This window comes from Ciconia boyciana, chromosome 1 (genome assembly GCF_034638445.1).
Source record: "Ciconia boyciana chromosome 1, ASM3463844v1, whole genome shotgun sequence".
Lineage (NCBI taxonomy): Eukaryota > Metazoa > Chordata > Aves > Ciconiiformes > Ciconiidae > Ciconia > Ciconia boyciana.
The window spans coordinates 98,911,447-98,932,298 of NC_132934.1; the positions used below are offsets into that span (position 1 = coordinate 98,911,447).

At 45.3% G+C, this 20,852-nt stretch overlaps 1 protein-coding gene across 1 annotated transcript in view; it reads left to right on the top strand.

Annotated features, from left to right (window-relative positions):
* Positions 1-19,628, top strand: part of CD96 (CD96 molecule) — a 32,383-nt gene extending 12,755 nt beyond the window's left edge. Inside the window, exons 5-16 of the mRNA XM_072852351.1 lie at positions 44-266; positions 4,492-4,547; positions 6,877-6,967; positions 7,316-7,492; positions 8,718-8,771; positions 10,615-10,659; positions 11,538-11,612; positions 14,351-14,428; positions 16,196-16,276; positions 16,907-16,996; positions 18,125-18,248; positions 19,313-19,628. Of these exons, the coding sequence (XP_072708452.1) occupies positions 44-266; positions 4,492-4,547; positions 6,877-6,967; positions 7,316-7,492; positions 8,718-8,771; positions 10,615-10,659; positions 11,538-11,612; positions 14,351-14,428; positions 16,196-16,276; positions 16,907-16,996; positions 18,125-18,248; positions 19,313-19,421 (1,203 nt within the window). The 3' untranslated portion in view covers positions 19,422-19,628. The remainder of the gene's footprint in view (positions 1-43; positions 267-4,491; positions 4,548-6,876; positions 6,968-7,315; positions 7,493-8,717; positions 8,772-10,614; positions 10,660-11,537; positions 11,613-14,350; positions 14,429-16,195; positions 16,277-16,906; positions 16,997-18,124; positions 18,249-19,312) is intronic.
* Positions 19,629-20,852: the final 1,224 nt, after the last annotated feature.

Here is a 20,852-nt window from a genome sequence, read left to right on the forward strand (position 1 = left end):
GCTGTCTGGTCTTCACACGTTGTGTGGATTGCTCTTTTCCCAGGGGGAAAATGGCAGGAAAGAAGAACTTGTGACCAAGGAGCCCTCCTGTCCTGCAGTGTACAGAAACAGCAGCGCGCTGTACAGGCAAAGAGTCCGCCTGGGTTTGAATAACACTTTAAAGATTTTCCCCACCAAAATCACAGATGATGGCAGGGTGTTTTCCTGCCACGTGGTGTACCACCCGGAGAGAGTCCAGAAGAGCAGCACCACCGTGAGAGTATTCGGTAAGGGGCTTACGCCAGCTGTCTACTTGCTTGCACTTGGAAAGGTAACACTCCTGGCTGGTTCTGAAAGCAATAGCTTTAGAAATACACTGGGTTTTTTTATATATACATATTTACATTGTATTTTTTTCAGCTGCAATAAGTTAAAATGTTAGTAAATAACCCCATAGTTCTTAGGAAGAATTTGAGGCCATTCCTTCAATTTCTGGCATCAAAAATAGTAGATCCATTGCACATATATCAATGCCACTGGCACGCACATTGCCTCTACCTCACCCCGATGTGTAAGCTTGTGTTGGTACTTTGCAGGTTACAGGCAAATACCTTGGTCATCAAGATCTCCATGCCCCACCTACAAAATGACCACGCTGCCTGTATTTAGGAAATCATGGCCAAAATCTAGTAAGCAGCTAAAGCAGTTTGGAACTACCATTGTTGCAAAGTTGCATCCTTGATGGCGTGTGATGTTCAACTGCTGCCAAAGGCTCCGGTTCTGAAAATGAGGTCCTGCCTGGGGGTCTCAAACTGGTCAGGAGTGGCAGCACCTGTGTACTGCAAACATGTGAGCTGGTATTTCATGCTGGAAGCCTTCTCCATCTTTAGTTACTTGCTCTGTCCCCTTTCTAGTGGCTTAGGAACTACCCTACAATCACTGAGGTACCACCGAATCAGAGCAATGCTGCCCACTGAAAACCGGGCTGTATTTTCTGCTTATAGAGCAGTGGGTCTGGAAAACATATTTCCAATGCTCCTAAAATGAATGGGTATCAAACAGCGGGTCTGACAACAATCCCTTGACCGTAGCTGCTTGCCCGAGGAAGCCCATGGCTCAGGGACCAGCCATGTGAGGCTGATGCTTTGAATGCAAAGAAAGATTCAACAGGGAGCAGCACAAAAAAAAAAAGCAAAACCTGTGTCTGGGGGCTGTTGATCACTGACGCAAGAGAAATAAAAATAGAAGTTAATGATCTGAAATTTCCTCTTGCATGATTCAGACATGGGTCTTACTTTTAAAAATCAACATTTGTCAGATAGCTACAGTGTTACCTGGGTAATCGTTCAAGTATACTAACATACTCAAACTCTCATCCCCTCCATCCCTGCTGATGCTCTGGCCTTGGTTTGCATACCTGTTAGCCTAAGAGGTTGCTTTATTTGGCTTATTCTCTGAATTACTGTCACACATGTGGTTGTCTGTGCATGCACCCACATCAGCATATTGGTACAACAGGGGAGAGAGGCAAACAAGAGAAAGCAACCGTGGCCCTTGTTGGGGAACAGCCTGTGATGCTCCCAGTAAGTGCTGGCTGGCTTTGGACTGGGGTGCTGTGCCGTCTGCCTCTCTCGCAGGTGTCCTGAGGGCAGGGTTAGGTGGAGGGGCTCCCTGAGAGCTGGTTTGTGGTGGGTGCTGAGGAAGGTCTCCCAGATGTCAGGCCAATAGAGTCCAGATCTTGGAGGAAGTGCATTTTTGTGCTCTTAGCCCTTTCCCATCTGATATTTTGCAGGCAAAATAACTATTTTGCATGCTGTCTCACTCTTTTCTGTTACCATTCGCTGAAGCCACACTGCTTACGATTGCATCCTACCAGCTTTCCTCCATTTACCTCTCTTGAGCTGCAGCAGGAGGGTAGACCGAGAGCAGGCGGTCTGGAGCCGCCCCTGTGCCAGCCCACACGCCCATGCACTGGCAGGGCAGGAGCTGGCAGAGAACAGGCGGGGGCAGTGGCCAGAATAACCCAGCAATCTCCAGCTGACATCTGGGGACAGACAAACAGCCACTTCAGATGACAGCACCTCTCTTGTTCCTTGTGCCAAAGCTGACCAGGGAATGAAGAAATGAACATTTAGGTCCTAGCAGGTAGACCCAGCCTCAAATGGCCAGGGCAGGACCTAAAGCATGATAGTAAGAGTATACAATGTCAACAGCATATTATAATGGTTATATCTGTCGTTGTGGCCATTAGAAAGGACGTAGCTAGAGAACCAAGGCCAACTGACACCTGGGGAGACCTTCCCATCTCAGCAAGCCTGCATCTCCCCTGTCACCCAAACACTGGTGCAGTTGAACCCCACGGGCCGGGTGGCATGAAAGAAGGGCAGGGAGGGCAGGCAGCTAGTGCACCACGGTGCTGTAGGAGGCAGAAGGAGAGGAGGGAAAGGTACCGTTGCCTGGGGAAAGCTCCTTGCGCAGGATCCCTCTGACAAATGCGCCAGGGCTAAACAGAGCGGAGCCAGCCCAAGTCTGAGGGGCAGTGAGGGCTCCTCCCCACAGATGCTTTAGGTGGCCTAAGTATGACTGAGAGCTGGGCAGGAGAGGATGGAGAAGGCAGGAACAAGTCTCTCAATGAAGTTGAGAGTCTTGATAGGTTGAGTAAAAACAGACATTCAATCGAGAGAGCTTTTTTTAAGAGGGTACTTTTGGACTGAAATGCTTTAAAATATTTATTTTCTAGAACAGAGTTCTTCAGATACCAGTTTCTGAGAAAATGCATGGCCTTTTCACATCTAACTTCGCCAAATATTGATTTCTCCTTTTTGTAAGAGTAAAAGCTCAGCAGCAGAAACTACTATACTAAATATTGAATTTCTGCTAGACCCAAAACATTGGTAAATATCCTAGCAAGACAAATGAATGTCAAACTGTTAACAGGGGCTGAGATGTTAAATGGAAAAGATCTATTAGATCATTCAGAGCTGTGCTTGAGAGCTGCCTGCCAGGATAGTTACCCAGCAAACATGTCTTCTGAGAAAGCAGAAGACAGCATCCAATACGGACGTTGAAAAGCATACCCGTTCTCTTCAAAAAACAAAAGAAAGAGCAGGCACTAGACTAGATGTTATTTAGTCTCCCAGCCAACTTTTAGCTGCGATTAGAAGATCCAGTTTACCAGACTTTTTCTTATGTCTGAAAAAGTATGGGTGTCTTCTGCCAGCCTCACTACCATCTGTACAGTTTTGGCACGGCAGAAACAAGGATGAAATCTTAAGACATTCATTTTCTGATAGGAAGGATCCACCAAAAAAAACCCCAAACCAGAGGAAAAAAAAAAGAAATTCCACCCAAAAAGTACCCTAAGTCCAGAAAACCATAAGGCCATGATGATTAAATACAGGCCATTCCCTGGCATAATCCATCAGCAACACTAGGCAGAAAAATGGAAATTAAAAAAAAGAAGGCGGGAGAGGCCTTGGTGGATTCGCTATATAAAACAACACGGAAAGTTGAGCAGTTCATCTCAGAGGGGAATGTAATGAACTGAGGTGACCCTATACCAATTAACAGGGTTAGAAACAAAAGAAAAAAAAAGAAAAGAAAATTATCTTAATGGCAGAGATTAAAGTGAGGTTTAGGTTGGAAAGAGAAAGAATTACGAATCTCCTAAGTAACCCAGGGGCTGCACTTGTTTCCAGTCCAGTTTTAAAGCTCAGAAAGGGCCAGAAGCACAATTTATCCAAGGCTTTTGAGATTTGCTATATGTTAGCACAGTTTCAACAGTCCTTACTTAACGAGTCAGTTAATATTACTGCAAACCAGTGATCCCAATGGCTAATTTAGAAATGCCAACTTAGAGAGGCTAATGGTACCTGATAGCTTTGATCCACAGTCAGCTGCGCCTAGAACCAAAATGCTGTGAAAACAAAAGAAAACACTTTTTCCATTTCTTGTGGATGTGGTCATCGGAGACCCACTGCTCTGACGTGAAGGTGAGCTCTGGGCTTCCTGGCAAGGCAGGAAGCGTCTGTGGTGTGACACTGTCACACGTCTGCCCAGGCAACAGCATGTGGATAACTGGTACCCAAAACCAATCAATGTTTTTGGGGATGGCTGAAGCCTTTGCAGATGACTTTGACTGACAAGTACCCGGAGGAACCAACAACTGGGGAGTGTTTTATTTCAGCAGGCCCGGGAAGGGAGGCTTTGCTGCCGGAGCCACGACTGCAGGATGGCTTGAGCTCACTTCTCCAGCAAAGCCACCCAAGAGTAGTTTAGATAGGCAGTGAAATACATCACGGATCTTGCGGTAGTAGCTGCTGATACATGCTTGTAAACCACTTCCCTGACCTCAGATCGGAGCTGTGCAAGCTTTTATCTTGCTAGGTGTGTGGGTGGATGTAGGATTTAATTTTTACTCTTTTTATGAAACTAGGCTGTTAAGTCTCATTAGAAGCTGTTAGTGTGACCTTTGGTATCCATTTCACTAATACATTTCTGTTTGCTTTCCAGCCAACCCTGAGATCTCTGTTAGCCTGCAGGAGGGCTCAGCTGGCACCTCGCAGAAGGTGAGCAATTTTTGGAGTGAAGAGTAATGCCCATGACCGTCACCATGCCACCCCAGCAGGGCCGGGCAGGTGAATCAGACATAGGCGGGACCTCCAAACTGACCAAGCTCAGAGGGCGACAAGCGAGTCAACGAGTTAATGTCAGCTGTTCGTGCCCTTTCTTCTGAGCGATTCCCATCCCCGCAGCAGCAAGCTGCTTCAGTGAGCACAAACCAGAGCTAGCTAAGGGCTCCTCCATGGTGTGGGCAGAATCTGATTTTGCGCTAGCCCTAGGGAAGGCTCCGGGACAGGGTGGAGAGGCTGTGAGGAGCTGGTGCTGTTGCAAGGGGCTGCGACGCTCCCTTTGCTTCACCATCTGCTGGCTACCGCCCAGCAGCCTTGAGCTGCCCTCTCCACACTGCATAAAATCCCTCTCTGAAGAAGGCCACCCACTACCTGGGATGCTGCTCCGAGGGGTAGACAGTGGCAGCCCCCAGCTCCCCTGGGGACAGGGAGGAGCAGGTGCTGTGGGAGCGGTGCTTGGGCACCGACATGGTCTAGTGCGTCTATGGAAAGGTGATGATCTTGTCAGGCGTACTGTGTCATGCTCCAAGCAGAACTCAGCTGGAGCAACCAGATGCCGATGGAGGGACTGGATCTCAGTCTGAGGGCCCCTATTGAGAGCTGAGCACTTACACATGTGTTTTGGGGCCTTTGCTTTATCACCGGCTTGGCAATGGCAAAACCTAAAGGGAAAGTCTGCTGTACCACACAGGCCGTACTTGGCATAAAACGTATTTGTGGCCCATATGTCTGACTAGCAAGCCGCTCTGGCTACTAGCTATGACACTTTGCTTCCTGTTGCATCCATCCAGATTGAAGCTTTTGATCTGTGAGCATCCCAAATTAAGAAAGTTTTCCTTGGAATCAGCGCTTGTGGGCGGGCAGAACCTTGTGTTAACCGGTATTAACTGGTTAACTAACAATACCTGTTGTCAGACAAGCCATGAGTCAGTTGGTTCTGCAAAACCAATAACGTTTTCCTGGTGGCCTATTTCCAGGTGTGGTGTTGGACATTGCGGACTTTTGTCTGCACTGTCCTGCTGAGCAGAGCAAGGGGTGCTGCTATCATGGGACCAGGCAATAGAAACTCTTCCAAGAGCCTCTGTCCGTTCTTCACCTCCAAACAAACACTGACTCCTTTCCTTCTCTTTTCCACCCTTTCTTGCAGGGCTTAAATCTACTTTGGATATCAGATTTGTATTTCTTCATAGGAAGCATTTATAAAAATATTATGAACTAAAAATGGCTGAAAAAGAGGGGAATAATGAAGAGAAAAGAGGGGAAAGCAATTACACTATGAGTTCAGAGGTTATTTACCATGGCAAGGAAAGAGTTTCAGCTGGGTAGTTTCAGTCTTCATACTGAATGATTGACTTCTGCTGGCTGCAATACATCCAGCTTGCTTTCAACTAAATGTGTGAACCACTTTCTTCGAAAGTGGGAGCAAGAGGGTTTTGTGCTGCATGAGTAGCACATGCTTTTTTCTTTTTTTTTCTTTCTTTAAATGGACAAGGCAATTTCTCTTAATGCCATAAGCTGCTAAATAAACGTAATTGGGAACATCCCAGCAGCATGAGGATGAGATCTTCCACCCTGCTAGTGCCCAACCCTTCATCCAGCCTTGATTTTGAGATCCCTCCAGTCCTTCCTATCTATTGCTTGATGAGAAATTAAATTGAGCACAAACACAGATTTTGGGGGCAATTGGCATACAGCCAGGACTACTGCATCTAAAGCATGCAATTCTTTGTGACTTCTGGAAACCTCTTACATATCGTACCCTCTACAAAGGTAGCTAATTTTGATTATCAGCATATCATTGTGCTAGGCAGTCTTTTTCATGGGATTTGCCTCCTTCTCTGCCTAACAAGGGAAGGATTTACATGGCAATCAGTAGGTGTCTCATTCTCCCCACACTCACCGTGCCCATTACCAATGCCAGTGTTTCTCCATGCGGGTGTTTGCCCCCAAGGAGCTGGGCTGGGGGTGGGAGTGTGTGGGGGGTCACCTTATGTCTCTCCGGCCATGGCCACGGCACAGGACTGGAGGATGTTGGAGCCCCATCACCCTACACTTGGCCCAGGGCGATGGGAGTGTCCCTGGGCTCTCATGCAACAGTGTCTCCAGCCAGAAAAATGGGGGGGGAAGACATGCAACAAAGAGGAAGCCAGTGCTTCCTTCCCGAGCGGGACGGTGAGTAAATAAGCTCTGTCTGTAAGGGATTTTGGAAGCTGGCAGCTGGGCGAGAAATGCCAGAGGCTAACAACTAGCTTTTACTGCCCCATAGCCAAACGTGAGCTGCGTCGTGAGGAAGGCATTTCCCAAGCCGAGCCTCCTGTGGTATGTGGACGGAGCGAGCATGATGGAGCAGCCTGGAGGTAATGCAACCTGTCAATAGGACAACGGCGCAGCTGTAGAAGTGGTTCCCAGGAAAAGCGATGGTTGCTCATCCGCTCCTACTGTGGGGAGCCTGTAGGTGTCTGTCGGGGTGAAGGGGAGGATCAGACCTCAAAAGGCGAACAGCTGTGACCATCGCCCCCTGCATCGGCAGTGATGGGAACTTGGCATAACTGTGCTGTTCTTGCCAAATCTTTGATAGCGTCTCAGCAAAGAAACCTGCAGCCATATGAGCTTGCTTTTCAGTACCAATATTTTGCACAGCTCTGATTTATAGTTTGGAGTGTAATGAGAAGGTCTTGCAGCTTTTATTTTTTTCTTTCTTCAAGAAATTTCTGTTGAACAAGAAGACTCACAAGACAGTGAAGGTTTCTATCAGCTGAGATCAACGCTGATGTTGCAAGGGACCCACCAGACACATAAGACGTTCTCGTGTGCATGTCTGTTTTCCTCTTTCAGGAATGAAACATGGAATATTTCATCAGAAGAAATATTTATTTCCCTTGGTAGGTTTTTCATAGATAGGATGCATCTGAAACGTAAAGCGTTAAGAACATTGAACACATGTATTCTCTGTTATTTAAAATAGTGAAGAAATGTCAAGTGTATAGAAGGGTTTTTTTATACAAGTTCATCACACAGCTTGAACTTTCTCGCAGGTTTTTTAGCTCAAGTCTTTGCTCAAGACTTGAAATAATCTAAGAAACTCCTGCACAAACATAAGATGCTTGCTGTTTATTTAGGCAGTATCTTGCTGCAATTCCCATACCCAAAAATATACTAGCTTAGCCACATGGCACCAGTGAGCTATTATAATCATGCGTTTCTCACTGAGCACTCCTGGCAGAAAGTCTGCGAGCGTGCAATGAAGCTTTCTGGAAAATCAAACCCACAGAGTCAGGGATACATTGTACCTCTTCAGTGAAACCTGCAAAAGGCCCCTAAAACAGTTGAATCATTTTGGGCAATGGAGAACCTCCCCTATAACCTGTACTATAAGAGTTAGCTACACGATTAGGGACGTGTGAGGAAATACTATCTCAAGTAGTTGGTGAAAACAGGAGATGTGTCCAGATGCTTACGGCATTTCTGAGGATGCAGTGTGGGCGGCGAGAAGGGCAGACTGATTTCCTTTAGCACCCTCTTGTGCCTGCCTCATCTTCAGGCGCAAATGCACAGTTACACCTTTTTTTCTACCCCTTGCTGCACAGACAGTACAACTGAACTGCTGCCCCTTAGCAACCTCCACGGGCACGTCACGTACCGTGGTGACTACTTGCAGCTCAGCTGTGTTCACTTGTGGCTGTGGATACTCTTGTTCGTATGTTTTTCCACAAAGAAAGATTGCATCAAAAGCCAGAGCTTACTCCCCTGGAAATATAGCTTCAGAGGGAAGGGAGATAAATGATAATTTTTCTCCAAAATGACTCATTTCACCCAATTTGCAGTTTTGTAGAAATGTATTCAAATCAGAGAGCCGTCAATTAAAGAAGTATACATTCTTGCCTGCAGGGTATACTAACGCTAGGATAGATCCACTCTGTATAAAAATGTTAATGTATCTAGACATGACAGAAAGGAAAGAATTAAATTAATTCTCAGCTATGTTATGTGAAGGTGCCATACTCATGCACAGTATGACACAAACCCCAAACTAAATTTTCAGCCTTTATAACAAAAGCCTAACTACCTTTAAGAACTGCTTTCATCTTTCTTTTTTTTTCTTCACAGACAATAAGTCTAATGAAGCCTCATCTGAAGCTTTTACAACCACGGCTTCAGAAGGTAGGATAAATTAGAGAATGAAATAACTTGCGTTATGTTAGAGGTGCGTCTATAAATTCCTAAAGCTGTTGGAGAAATGGTTTTGCAAACTTGTTTCTGGATGGGTGGTAAAGTACCCCCTTCTGCACCTATGACTTCAGAGAAAATACAATAAACAGATATTTTGGTGATGTAATCTATCATAATTAAGCCCAAGCATAATTAAACTCCAGCCTTGAAGGGCACTTAATGTTATTTCTGATACTTCAGCTGGCATTTGTACATAGCTCTTTCAGCACTGAACTGATAATTAAAAATAACAGCCCTACTAATTGTTCTACCTTCTGCTTAAGTACACAGCCAAGATCCTCAACACTTTTGCCTAATTAAAGAACTGATGGAATGTTTCTTAACTTGTGTAAATTTGGTAAATCTGCGCTCTGCCCCTGCAAGTTTGTCTTATTATCAGCTTATTGCAGACAGATAAATCGTTCCCTCCACACCTCAGCTGAAGCCCTTTGGAGATGCCTCTCCTGGGGTGGCTTGCTCTGCTCCGCACAGGAGGCAGCTGCATTTCAGCGGTGGGTTACGTGAGTGCGTCAGAGAAATGCTGTAGACAAACGGCATGGAAAGAAGTGTGGTTTTCTGTGTAAGCTTGCTTCTGCGAGTGGAGGTTGTGGCAGACCCTGGGGCCACAATACCCTATTGGACACCAGAAAGTCATCCCAGGTTCTGGGGGTCCCTGAGGGAGATACTTTGTCCTCCACTGGCCTCTGCAAGGGGATCTCTCAAAGCAGCCCCTGCAGCTTGCGTCAGGCCACCACCCTGCTTCGCCTTGCACACTCTGCAGTAAGGTACAGGGACCTGGGCACACCTCGAGGTGCCCCACTACCCTGGTTTTAGACCCACTGCATCTTTGGTAAGGGATCCTCTTATGTCAGCCAGCTACTCGAAATCCCTGTTAGCACAGGTGAGGCTAAATGAAGTGCAAATGGAAGAGCAACATTCAAAACAGTCAAAGGAGGTACAAATGCTTGCAAAAGAAAGCAGCTGGAGAGTTGATGATTATCTACGTATGCTAAGATCCTGTCCACAGAGGGTCACTCCCCGTCCAACACCCTCCCAACATGCCTGACCACACAGGGGTACTTGGGCTGCCTTCCCAGACATGTTTTTCTAATGAGGTGTGTGAGCTTTCATGGTTCACCTCCTTCATGGAGCCCTTTGGGGAGATTTAATCCTTCCTCCTAACCTACTCAGGGGGCACTTTGCTTCACCTCCTGAGGAAAAAAAAAGTGAGACAACTCTTACTCAGGATGTAAATACTGCTTGGGCAGGGCGGTGTGTCTGCTGTGCTTGGCTAGCTGGTTAACAGTCCTTTAATTACAAGGAATAAATCCCTCTCTCTCCCTTTGAGGACTCAGCAAGCACTTTTTAGTGCAAAGTGTCCCTGAAATTTCTTGTCAGGGTTGCAGTCTCTGAAATGCCTCCGGATGGAGCTATGCAGGTGCCATCACCAGGTCATATATGTTATTTCAACCTGCATGCCAATAAGGTGCCTCTGTTTGTATGGGTAAAACCATGTAAATCACTTCTGCTTTTTGATTTGAGGTGCAGACTGGAGGTGCCCAGGGCTCCAAACCTTTTTCCCCCAAACCTTTATTTCCCTAGGGATTTCACAGCACAGTTACCTCAGGTGCTTCCTGTTTCTCACTGGACCACTTGGTTGGGTTGTGCATTGAAAGATTATTTAGAAATTAAGTGTGATGCACTCACTCTTGAACCCTTGAATGACCCACTTTTCTAAAGCAGAATAAACACCTTTCTCACCCTGAGTAAAAGTGTTTGCTTTGATTTGTTATAGACCTTGGAAATTCAGCACTTCCATCAGCTATCATGACTACCTCAGGTAAGGGGGGGGAAGAAAAAAGCCCTCTTTATTACTCAGTCAATAGATGTATGATCTCTGCTTGACCTGTGCTTAAATGTTGTGCACACAGTGCCAGAGGCGTGCCAGGGAAAGGTCAGTGCGCTGCTGGACAGGGATTTGCAAGTTATGAAGTTACCCAAGAAGAGATCTGACACAAATCCTGCTAAAACTGTCATGCTAGGACGGCATGTAAAATGGCATGCTGAATATCACATATCATTCTTATGCCTTTTTATAAAGTGGAATAAAAACCCCTATACAACTATGAATGAATTTGTCCTATTATGATAGTGAGGTGCATGTGATAGAAAAGTTAAAACCACCACTTTTCCTTGACCCTATAGCAGTGCATCATTCCCATTCATTAATAAGATAAATACCACTGCTTTACCAGAGCATGCATATGGATAACTATATAAAACTATCTTCAGCAATTGAGAGGAAAACCCGCAAGAGCAGGCAATCTCCTGGGCTTATACGGCTGTTGCGCGTTGCCAGAACCATTCCTGGCAAGGCCCTGGCTAGGTGGGGGAGCACCGCCATCAAGTGCATAATCCACCCCACAGCAGTTAAACTGAACCCTGAGCGTAAAAATGCAAATAAATAACACACACAGCTAGCCCATGTGAAAGGGTCTGCATCAATAAAGTCAGCTGTCTCTGATTTCCCCTTGAATTTGTGGGACGTGTTTTCAGCATTTAACCTTAACTCTGACAGTGGGATTTCTGCCCCAGAATCCGTATTAACCAAACAGCTACTGCAAGCTCTTTGATCCAGGTTGTTTTATGATTTATTAATATTATTTTTAAAAGACCCTACCGACTAAATGTGATACCGTGTAATCTGTTTGTCTTTAGAGCGTCAGTCGACATCTTTGGCCTCTCTAGATTTCACAAGTCAAGCAAGCTTGGCTCCTGCTTCCACCACACAAGGTAATCAATTCAGCCAAAATGTTTTCTCTATTGCTTCAAGAATGTACGAGAAAGATACATAAACACAATAACCATCTTGAATTTTCGGTAGCAAACCATTCAGTGTCCACTGAAGCCCTTTTCCTAGTGCATTATACACTAGGAATTCCACAGTTCAAAAATAAATATATGAGAAAATGCTGTCTTTATGTCACCTTTTTTAATGCTCTGTTCAGGATATATGCATTAATTTCAGCACGTGAATACACATCGAGCATACATTTTTACAATCCTTATTCCTTGTATCTCTTTAATTAAATATCATACACAAATAGAATGACATTAGAGCTAGAAAAAGTGCAACCCCAACATTGGAGCACAGGAGTACAAATACAAAGCACTGATAAACAAAATATTTACAGCAGATGACTCAACTCAGTGATTTCTTCTCCGGGCTGGTGACACTGAGGCCAGTGAAGGGCAGGGTTACTCACTTGGAAGGGTCTAACCTCGCTTCCCCAGGGACAGGTACGTGCACCAGCAGCCGGCACGCAGTGGACAGCGCGGCAGCAGCCTGAATCAAGAGCAGGTGAAGCTGTGAACCTCCTGCCTTCTGATCGCAAAATAAAGGGTTGATGCCCGCCAGTCCCAGTAGAGTGCATTTTCTCACAGCACAGCCTGCCTGCAAACACTTTTTAAACTCTCTTTCCATTTTGAAGCCCAGCTGTTGATCCCTGTAGGACTGGTAGGTTTTAAGCAGCAGTTAGAGGGGCGTTGGAGCTGCCCTCACCGGCAGCAAGGTGTGCGCTCACTGCCACGTGGCCTGGATAAATACAGGCATGGCACACACTCCTATTTCGGAGACAAAACAGCCCGTGCCAAACGGCAGTGCAGGCAGCACGAGGAAGAGGCAACATGGCAAGTCAAATGCTGTCTTCCCCTCCACAGCAGCACCAAAGCTTTGGCTCAGAAATGATCCACCATTGAGGTGGCAGCCGGCAAGAGTGAATTTGGCCCTTGGTATTTGCGGTAACCTTGTTCTCTCAAACAAAAAAAGTAAATTGCAACAGACTAACTTTCATGAGCCTGTGGGGCAATGAAGGTCCTCCTTAAGCTGTGTAATTCAATCCTGCAGTCTTCACTTAAAGTAACCTATATTATGCTATAGCAGTATTTACCCAGAGATGCGCAAGTAACGCGATGGGCAGTGTGTGGGGTAATACTGGAGGAAGACGCTGAACACAAGGCTTCATCCTGCCCCAGCAGAGTGCTGTCTGGGAGCTGAATTGCTTAATATAAAGCCCTGGGGCATGAAGAGGCTAAACCGAGATATGCCAGGGCAGGAACAGAGATTGCAGCGGCACTGAAATGGAAGTTTGCTGCTTCTCACGCTGCCTTTCCCATCCCCAAAGCAGAGACACTTGCCCAGCCTGGCTGACAGCAGGGCAGCAAAATGCTTGTCCAAGTGGACTGAAAGCCCTTCTGTCTCAACAAACAACTTCACGACAAAGCCTATAAATACACAATGTGAACAGAGAGGATTCTCCTTGCCGGATTGTACATCTTCACTGGCTGAGGAGGTACGAGGTCAAAGTCATACTGTAAGCCAAAGCTGAGCCATTTCTCTCCTGTAAATAGCCCAGGAAATATCTGTCTTTTAACCAATGCCCCTGACATGTGGCAGTCATGGCGTGCCGACCATGGGTTAGTGCTTCTCCTCTCTGCCTCAGTGCTGGTTCCCACACCAGTGCCACCATCAGCTTCTTGAGCAGATCCTTTGGGCTGCAGCTGAGTCAGGATGCCAAGTCCAAGTCTGTCTTTGTAAAAAGGGTTTGATTCAGTTCCTCTTATTTTGCAAGTTTTTAATGAAAATCCAAGAGACAGCTGGGGGTTGATCAGTGGGAAGAGTGCACAGATATAGACAGGAGAAGGAGGAGGGGATACAAAACCAAGGCTGTTAAAACTGCAGCCTGATCTTTGCTTAGCTTCCACGGTAGCTCCATCTCTGGGCCCAGAGATGCTCAGGCTTTGAGAGCTGCATTACAGCTGCATTTCACCTTCTCAGGTTTGTTCAGATAGCTTAATGGTACTTTTCCAAAAATGAGACAGGTGTTAGGAAAGATGGACTCTTTTTAGTAAATGTGAAATAGTACTCTTGGGAAAATAGAGGTCTACTTGCTAACCACCATCTGTCTGTGTTTGAATATCAGATAAATAGCTAGTTCAGCTCTAGAATACTTAGCACTTCAAAAAAAGATTAAAGGAAAATGTTAAATAAGTTGGTATTTGGCACCAGCCTTTGCAGGTGTGACTCCTGTACACTAACTTCTTAAAAACTTCTCTTTGCTAGTTGGGAAAACAGTTTTGTCTCATTGGAGCTGGTGCAACCCTGTCTAAATTCTGATTTATGTACGTTTGTTCATCGCACGCTATTGGCTTCAGGTCAAAACAAGCCAGTGCACTCAGAACTACTGAGTTTCAGCTGAAAGTCAGCTGAAATCCAAAAACACATGCTTAAATACCCCATATGTTTTCTCAAAGTTTATTCATCCATCTCACTAAACTACTCTTAAGTTTCTAGCTTGTGACAGACTAGACACAGAATTTTGTGGTGCTTGTCTGAGGGAAGCCAGCATCTCAGGTGGTAGGTTACAACTCTTTGACCTCTTTAGCTAGGAAACAGGAAAGAAAGAGGGAAAAATAAAGAACAAGTGATAGGGTCCTCTACAGCAATCTTTACAAGCTTGTGTGTTTTTCAGCAGAAGCGCTGATTTCTACTGCAGAGACAAAAAGCTATACCAGTGCCACAGCATTCAACAAGAGTTTGACAACAGCATGTGAGTAGATGATGTATCTCCTTTACTTCATAGGACTGTTAACAGGGGAGTTATGTAGCTAAATGTAGCTAAATACAGGTGCTGCAAATGCGGCACCAACTTAGGGAGTGTTGGGTTGCAAATCTGCAGTGATCAGGAGTATCTTGCAAAAAGTACAGCAGCAGGTACTCAGCTCTACGTGGTCCTCAGTTTGTGATGCCTTTGCCAAGAACATTAGCTCTGCGGTGCTTATTTTCAGCTGCTAGTTGATAGTCATCACATCGCCATGCAAAAATTATTACTAAACATGGAGAAGTTGTGTCTGAGCAGAGGCCAAAAGTCAGGTGGTGTAATCTGTACCAGCTTTTCAGTGCTTCACAGGAGCAATTCCCCTGCTGAGTTGCACTGAGTTAGAAGATAAAGACTTGAGTCTTCCAAGCCGTCAAGGATTTGCAACAGCAAAAGAGGAACGAAAAGCGTTTGAGTATCCTGGTTTTATTAGACTTATTTAATTTAATAATATTAAAATTGAGATAGTTGCTAGGCAAATGTAGTGAGTACTGAGGGTAGTTCATAGACAAAAGAAATTACTGGAGAAGCTAAATAAAATCACAGAGCAGCAATGAAATCATGAGATAATGTGGGGCAATAAATGCTGGCTAATAGAACATTGAAAGGCAGCCTCATTAAAGATCAATAAATCAATCAAAAAAACCCTAGGGGTGGACATTTTTTCACATATCTTTCCCTTTAGAAAATCTCTGCTCAGCAGTAGAAAGCCAGAAGTTACTTTCGTTTTTAACATCTTAGTTTGTCTTTGTGCTTTCGGAACAGGCAGGACCTGTCAATGCACTTTTGCATTTGTATGGCAGTCATCTTTTGGCTGAAGCACAAATGTAGCAGCCGCTTTCCATTTTCTGAATATATTTTTGGCAGCACTCTGGTGCTTATTTACCAGCATATAACCCACAACCACGCATTTAGACCGAAACCTTGTGATGACTTCTAAAGCTTCATGATCCTGCTTTTGCACAGCTTGCTGGTTTCAATTTTTGCTAAAAGCATGCTGAATTACACTACGATTTGCAGGAGGGCAATTTCAGAGTGCATGGACACCGGTGCACCTGCTGAGGCATACCAATGTGTTTCCCTGTGCCCTCCCAGGGCCACCGGGCTCGTACAACAGGGATTACCATTATCAGTTCAACCCTCTGAGGCTCTAACACAAGCCATTATGTAAATAATAATAAGTAGTACTCGTCGGCATGCTGTATAGAGCAGTGTTGCAGGATCTCTAAGTGTATGTCCTTTTTTTTAATATAACTTTTTAAAATACCAGATCTACCATGCTTATCCCCATAAAATTAAACACCTAATAAACACAGAGAAAAGAAGAACTAAATTGAATTAATGTCCAAAACTCTCAGTGAATTTTCAGAGTGCCCTAAAATTGGACTGATTTTGGTAGGGCTTTTTAATACATACATATATCTCTCTATATATATACACATGCTTGAGTGCTCAATTTCAATCAGAACCAGCATCTCAGGAGAAAGAGATTTTCCTGGCTCTGTCCAGTTACTCATTTACATCATTTAAACAATGGATTTTTTTTCTTGGGTTTATAAATCAGTAATTATACTAGAGACTTTCAGGTATCTCTGTTATTTCATTTGTTGTTCACATCAGAGAAAAACAAAGGGTATAAAATAGCCACAGTTAAACCTAATGAAGCAGTCACGTACAGGCTTGCAAGATAATTGAAGGATATTATTTCTTTTTGTCCAGATTTGAATGATTCCACCACCGAATCCCCACAAAGCCTCAGGAATGCCACGCGCTCCTCCGAGAATACAACCCTGCCGCATCGTAAGTGCCGTGGCAGCTCTGGGAAAGCTGTGCCCTTGTCTAGTGACATATTTTAGCTATTATTTCAGAAGATGCAAACACAGAGATGGCTAGAAAAAACAGGAATGTATCCTTAGGCGGCACTGATCTCATGTAGGTAGCTTAGCCGTATTAAGAAAGGGAAAATATCTGTCTACAAACAGATGAAAGATTATTTTTGTGGTTCAGACACAGTGCTTGACAGAGCAGACTGAGGTTTCACTCAGTCATGGCAGAGGCAGACTCTTTGTGTTGCTGCTAAGCCACTTAATATCTTTAGCTTTTTCACTACCATCAAAGAAGCTAAAAGCTTATCATTCTCCCAGACCACTGTGCAGCTCAATGCTGGCTTGCTGGAACATCTTAATAGATGTTTTCTAATAGATGTCTTTCTTTCTTCTAATAGTCTTTAATTTGATAAAAGCACATTTTTTTGTCTAACACCGGGTTGTATGCCAAAAATGCAGACGTCCCAAGTGAAGTTTGACCCCTGGGTTCTAGAATTTGATTTCCAGTCCTCAGCAGGGTGAATAATGGTGGCTTCTAAACACAACCTTCATTAAAAAACCCCAAATAAGTTACTAAAAATGTTCTGTGCCCATATCCTTTCAGGTAACCTGTCTTTCAGCATCACAGACCAGCCAATTTCAGCTACCAAGGGGAAAGATTTCTTTACTACCAGCAGTCTGCTCAATAGTACTGGTGAGACATCATCCTGCAAATGCCCTTCTTTCAGCGTGCTGTTGCAGTAAGCAAGAAAAGTAGAGAAGCACGAAACCTGGAGTATCATGTAAATCTGGGCAAGGAATTCCAAAAAAGGGAAAAGGGATGGAGTCACAGCAGCTGCATCCCTACATGGTGGGTTGTTGCAGGCTTTTGGCATTCCTGCCTTCTCCCTGCCTCTGCAAGCAACACCCCAGCAGAAGTTTTCTTCCAGCAGCAAAATTTGGCTGGTCACACTCCTGCACCCCAGGGGCCACTCATGGCTCATGCAGCGTGGTGGACTTGGCTGCCACTGTGGCTAAGGCTCAGGCTGGGTGACGTGCCAGTAGGACCAACCTTGCAAAGGGTCATGACACCAGCACAACAGGAGGTGACACTGGGGGGGTATTGCCTAGTGACACTTGTGCTCCAGCCCTCCCTGGCACCCAGCCCACTGCTGCATCCTCCTCAGCAGCTGAAGGAGGACCGTGCTCCTCCTCTCCTTCCTCCCCATAGCCAGGACCCCAAGGGCACCTCTTTCAGCCACCAGCACCCCCGAGGGTGGCTGCGCAGGAGGGGGCACTGGGGAGATCCCAGCACTGCGGTGGGGAGGGCAGCTGGGGCGAGGTGGGGATGCTGCGCCGCCAGCGAGAGCCCACTCCAAAAGGCGGCTGCGCCCTTGGCCAGGCATTTCGGCAGGGTTTGGTGTCAGCAGCATGAAAAAGAAGCTGGTGGGAAGGAGGGCTGGGGTGGGCAGCTGTGCCCGGGCTGCGCCACGCCACGCTTCCTCTTCTCGGAGCCCACGGGGGAACAGAGAAAACCAATGGTTTTCAGATGAAATGCTTGCTGGGCTGTGCCTGAATAATCTCGTTGTGTGAACCGATGAGTGGCTCATCGGTTCTGACATCAGCCCAGTCAGAACAAAAGTGGTTCAAGTCCACAAATTAGAGCTGCAATGCTCAGAGTTTGGGATCCTCAGCCTGGGAACCTGGCAGACTGGTATTGATTTGGGCCTGGGTTGTCACCAGTACTGTGCCTGGGAGGAGCGGCGAGCCACAGGCAGCAAGCACGGATTTCCCTCCTGCCCGCGGACGTTCGGCTGAGCTCTGTCTTGTGTGTCCCTTCCAGGCGGCACGAGGAACACGAAAGCCAGTCGCTTCCCCTGGCCGACAGTGGTAGCCGTCCTGCTCCTCTTCTGCAGTTTTCTAATAGCTTTAGGCATCAGGAAATGGTGCCAGTACCAGAAAGAGATGTAAGTACTAGGGAGGGGAACCGCAGGGGCGGGAGGGGTGGCACAGGGGACAGCACAAACTCTAACCCAGCTGTTTGGATTGATGCATTTTCATTTGAGACGACCCATAGCGCACAAGGCCTTTAAGTACATGGATCGCTAATGCTGTTTTTTTCATACAGAGGTATGAAATGTGGAGTGTTCTCAGTCCTTTCATCTGTTCTTTGGGTTATCTATAAAATAAACTTAAAAAAAAGAGCTGCAGTGCAGCTTCAGGGTGTGAGGGAAGAATACAAGTCAATTTTTTTCCCCAGAGCCGCCCACTTCTATTAGCCTCCCTGCCAGTTGCTTTTGCTCTCTCATTTTGCATGGTTACTTGAGGACATGTTTTAATGAAATTGTACTTCTAGAGCAATACAGACTATTTGAGTTGTGAATAATATATGTGAAAGTAGGCTACCTGAAACTTAATCCCAGTCAAAAAAGCATTGAGTTTGTAATTATTACCAAAGTTTAATTCCCTACTAAAGGACTCAGAGATCTACTGATGAAAGCAGTATCTAAGAGCCAATTATTTTTAATCTTACTAACATTACTAAAATGTTTGAAAAATCATGGTCATCATCAATCATTTGCAGTTCTAGAAGACCCTTTTGAAACATGACTGCGAATCCTGTATATCAAAAGTAAAAATGGGATTGATTTATTTCACTGATTTGGGATGGGACCTTCCTTTATCTTGGCCTATAAACTGACAAAAAAGTTATGAGTCTTTAAATATACCTTCAGAGAGCTGTGTGAGCAAAAGATCTCTGTGAGGGTTTGAATGGTTCACTAGGACCATGATCTGTTTTTTTGAAGCATGAATAAAGTAAAATTGTGAGGTGGGAGCTAGGAAAGCCAAATGAATACCGGCAGGTGCATTGGGGCTGTAGAACAGAAACAGGGAAGTTGCAGCATGTAAGAGCAGATGTCAGGTGCTCTCACCATGATTTAGTGGCCATCTACCTCCTCCTGCGAACATTTTACGACAGTCTTTTGTACAGCTTTTGTGTGATAGCGCATTTTTTTCTCTTCTGTTTCAGTATGAACAGACCTCCGTCTTTCAAGCCACCGCCACCGCCGATAAAGTACACCTCCATGGTGGAGTCTGATGGGACTCCCCCATCCTGCCACGAACTGGAAAATCTGTAACATGGCCTGCACCCCTTGTGTAGTGCGCAGAAGACTGACACAGTTCAAAGGCTCTGTCTTTAAAACAGTGATTCCAGGAGTTTGGTGTTAATGACCCACATTAAAATACAGAGCGCCTAAATGACATTCATGTTGGAAACCGAGCACTCCTGAGGACACTTACTTCATCCCGTCTATCTCTATGTATGCGTTACGTTAACACCGTTGTGAGTGTCACCGTGAGATTACACGTGCTTAATTTGAATTGGGTGATCAACTGGGAATTTGCTGTCTTGTTAATGGGAGCAGATTAACACATCACTCTGTCAGCCTGCCTGAAGAGTGTTGAAGCTTTTTGTTTTACTATGTGTATAGAGACGACAGCTCTGCCATATGGACACCACGATTACACGGGAAACGTTGGCTTAACACAAGCTTTTTAATACCTACATGAGCCATTCTTACAATTATTATTTTTTACTGTACAAATATTGACTAATATGACCCAATATATAATTTTCTATCACTGTGAAACTAAACAAAAAATAATGAGCACCTTACACGGAAATAAAATAGTCTGCATCTGTTGTCACCGGGGTTGCAGCACAAGATCGCACGGAGGCGTTCGTGAGATGAAAGGGCACTGTGCCAACCCGTTGGAAGTGTTTGTGAAGACTCAGTCGCTGTTGGTGAAGTCAGAAGAAAGAGTCAGCTTTGGGCTCATTTACAAGCCACCTGTGGACCAGACACTTAAGGACTGAAGTGAATAAGGACCTCAAAGATAACAGAAAGTGCCAGTCCTTCTGGAAGCACTGTGCCTTTGAAACAATAATTACTCCTGAGTCTGCTTTTCAGAAATTATATTTACAGTACACGTGAAGAAAAAAAAGGAATATAATAATTTTATGCTCCTTTGTCCTTAATGAGCTTCTGCCATTTGCTATCTTCACATTTTTCAAGACCTCAGGGGTAGTTTCCCAGGTGGCTTAAGTCTGTGGAAGGGACGGTCCGGACTTACCCCTATCCTGCCTGGGCTGCTTATTTCTTTGCATTGACACTAGCGATTAAATGACCGTGCCGAGGGTGGGATCAGCTCAGCCCGCCGCATGGGTCTCAGCCAGGTCAGCAGCTGTGTGCTCACTAATGCAAGGCACAAGAGATGCAGCAGGAGCACTGCTTTTGGCAGCAGTGTGGTCTTACATTACCTCCAGCCAGCCAAGAAGCTGTCCCTCCAAGCTTGTTTGAAAATGTATTGTTACCACAATGGTATTTCTGTAATTAATGCAAATCAACTAAAATTCAATCATATCAAGCTTAAAATTGGTATTCTGATTTAGGAATGGGATTTGCCTTATTTACTGCTAAACACTGCTTGATGAGTATCAGGGTTCAGAGCACTGTATTTCCTGGGACTTTAGACGAATTAATGACTTACTGGAAAGAATGATTTGA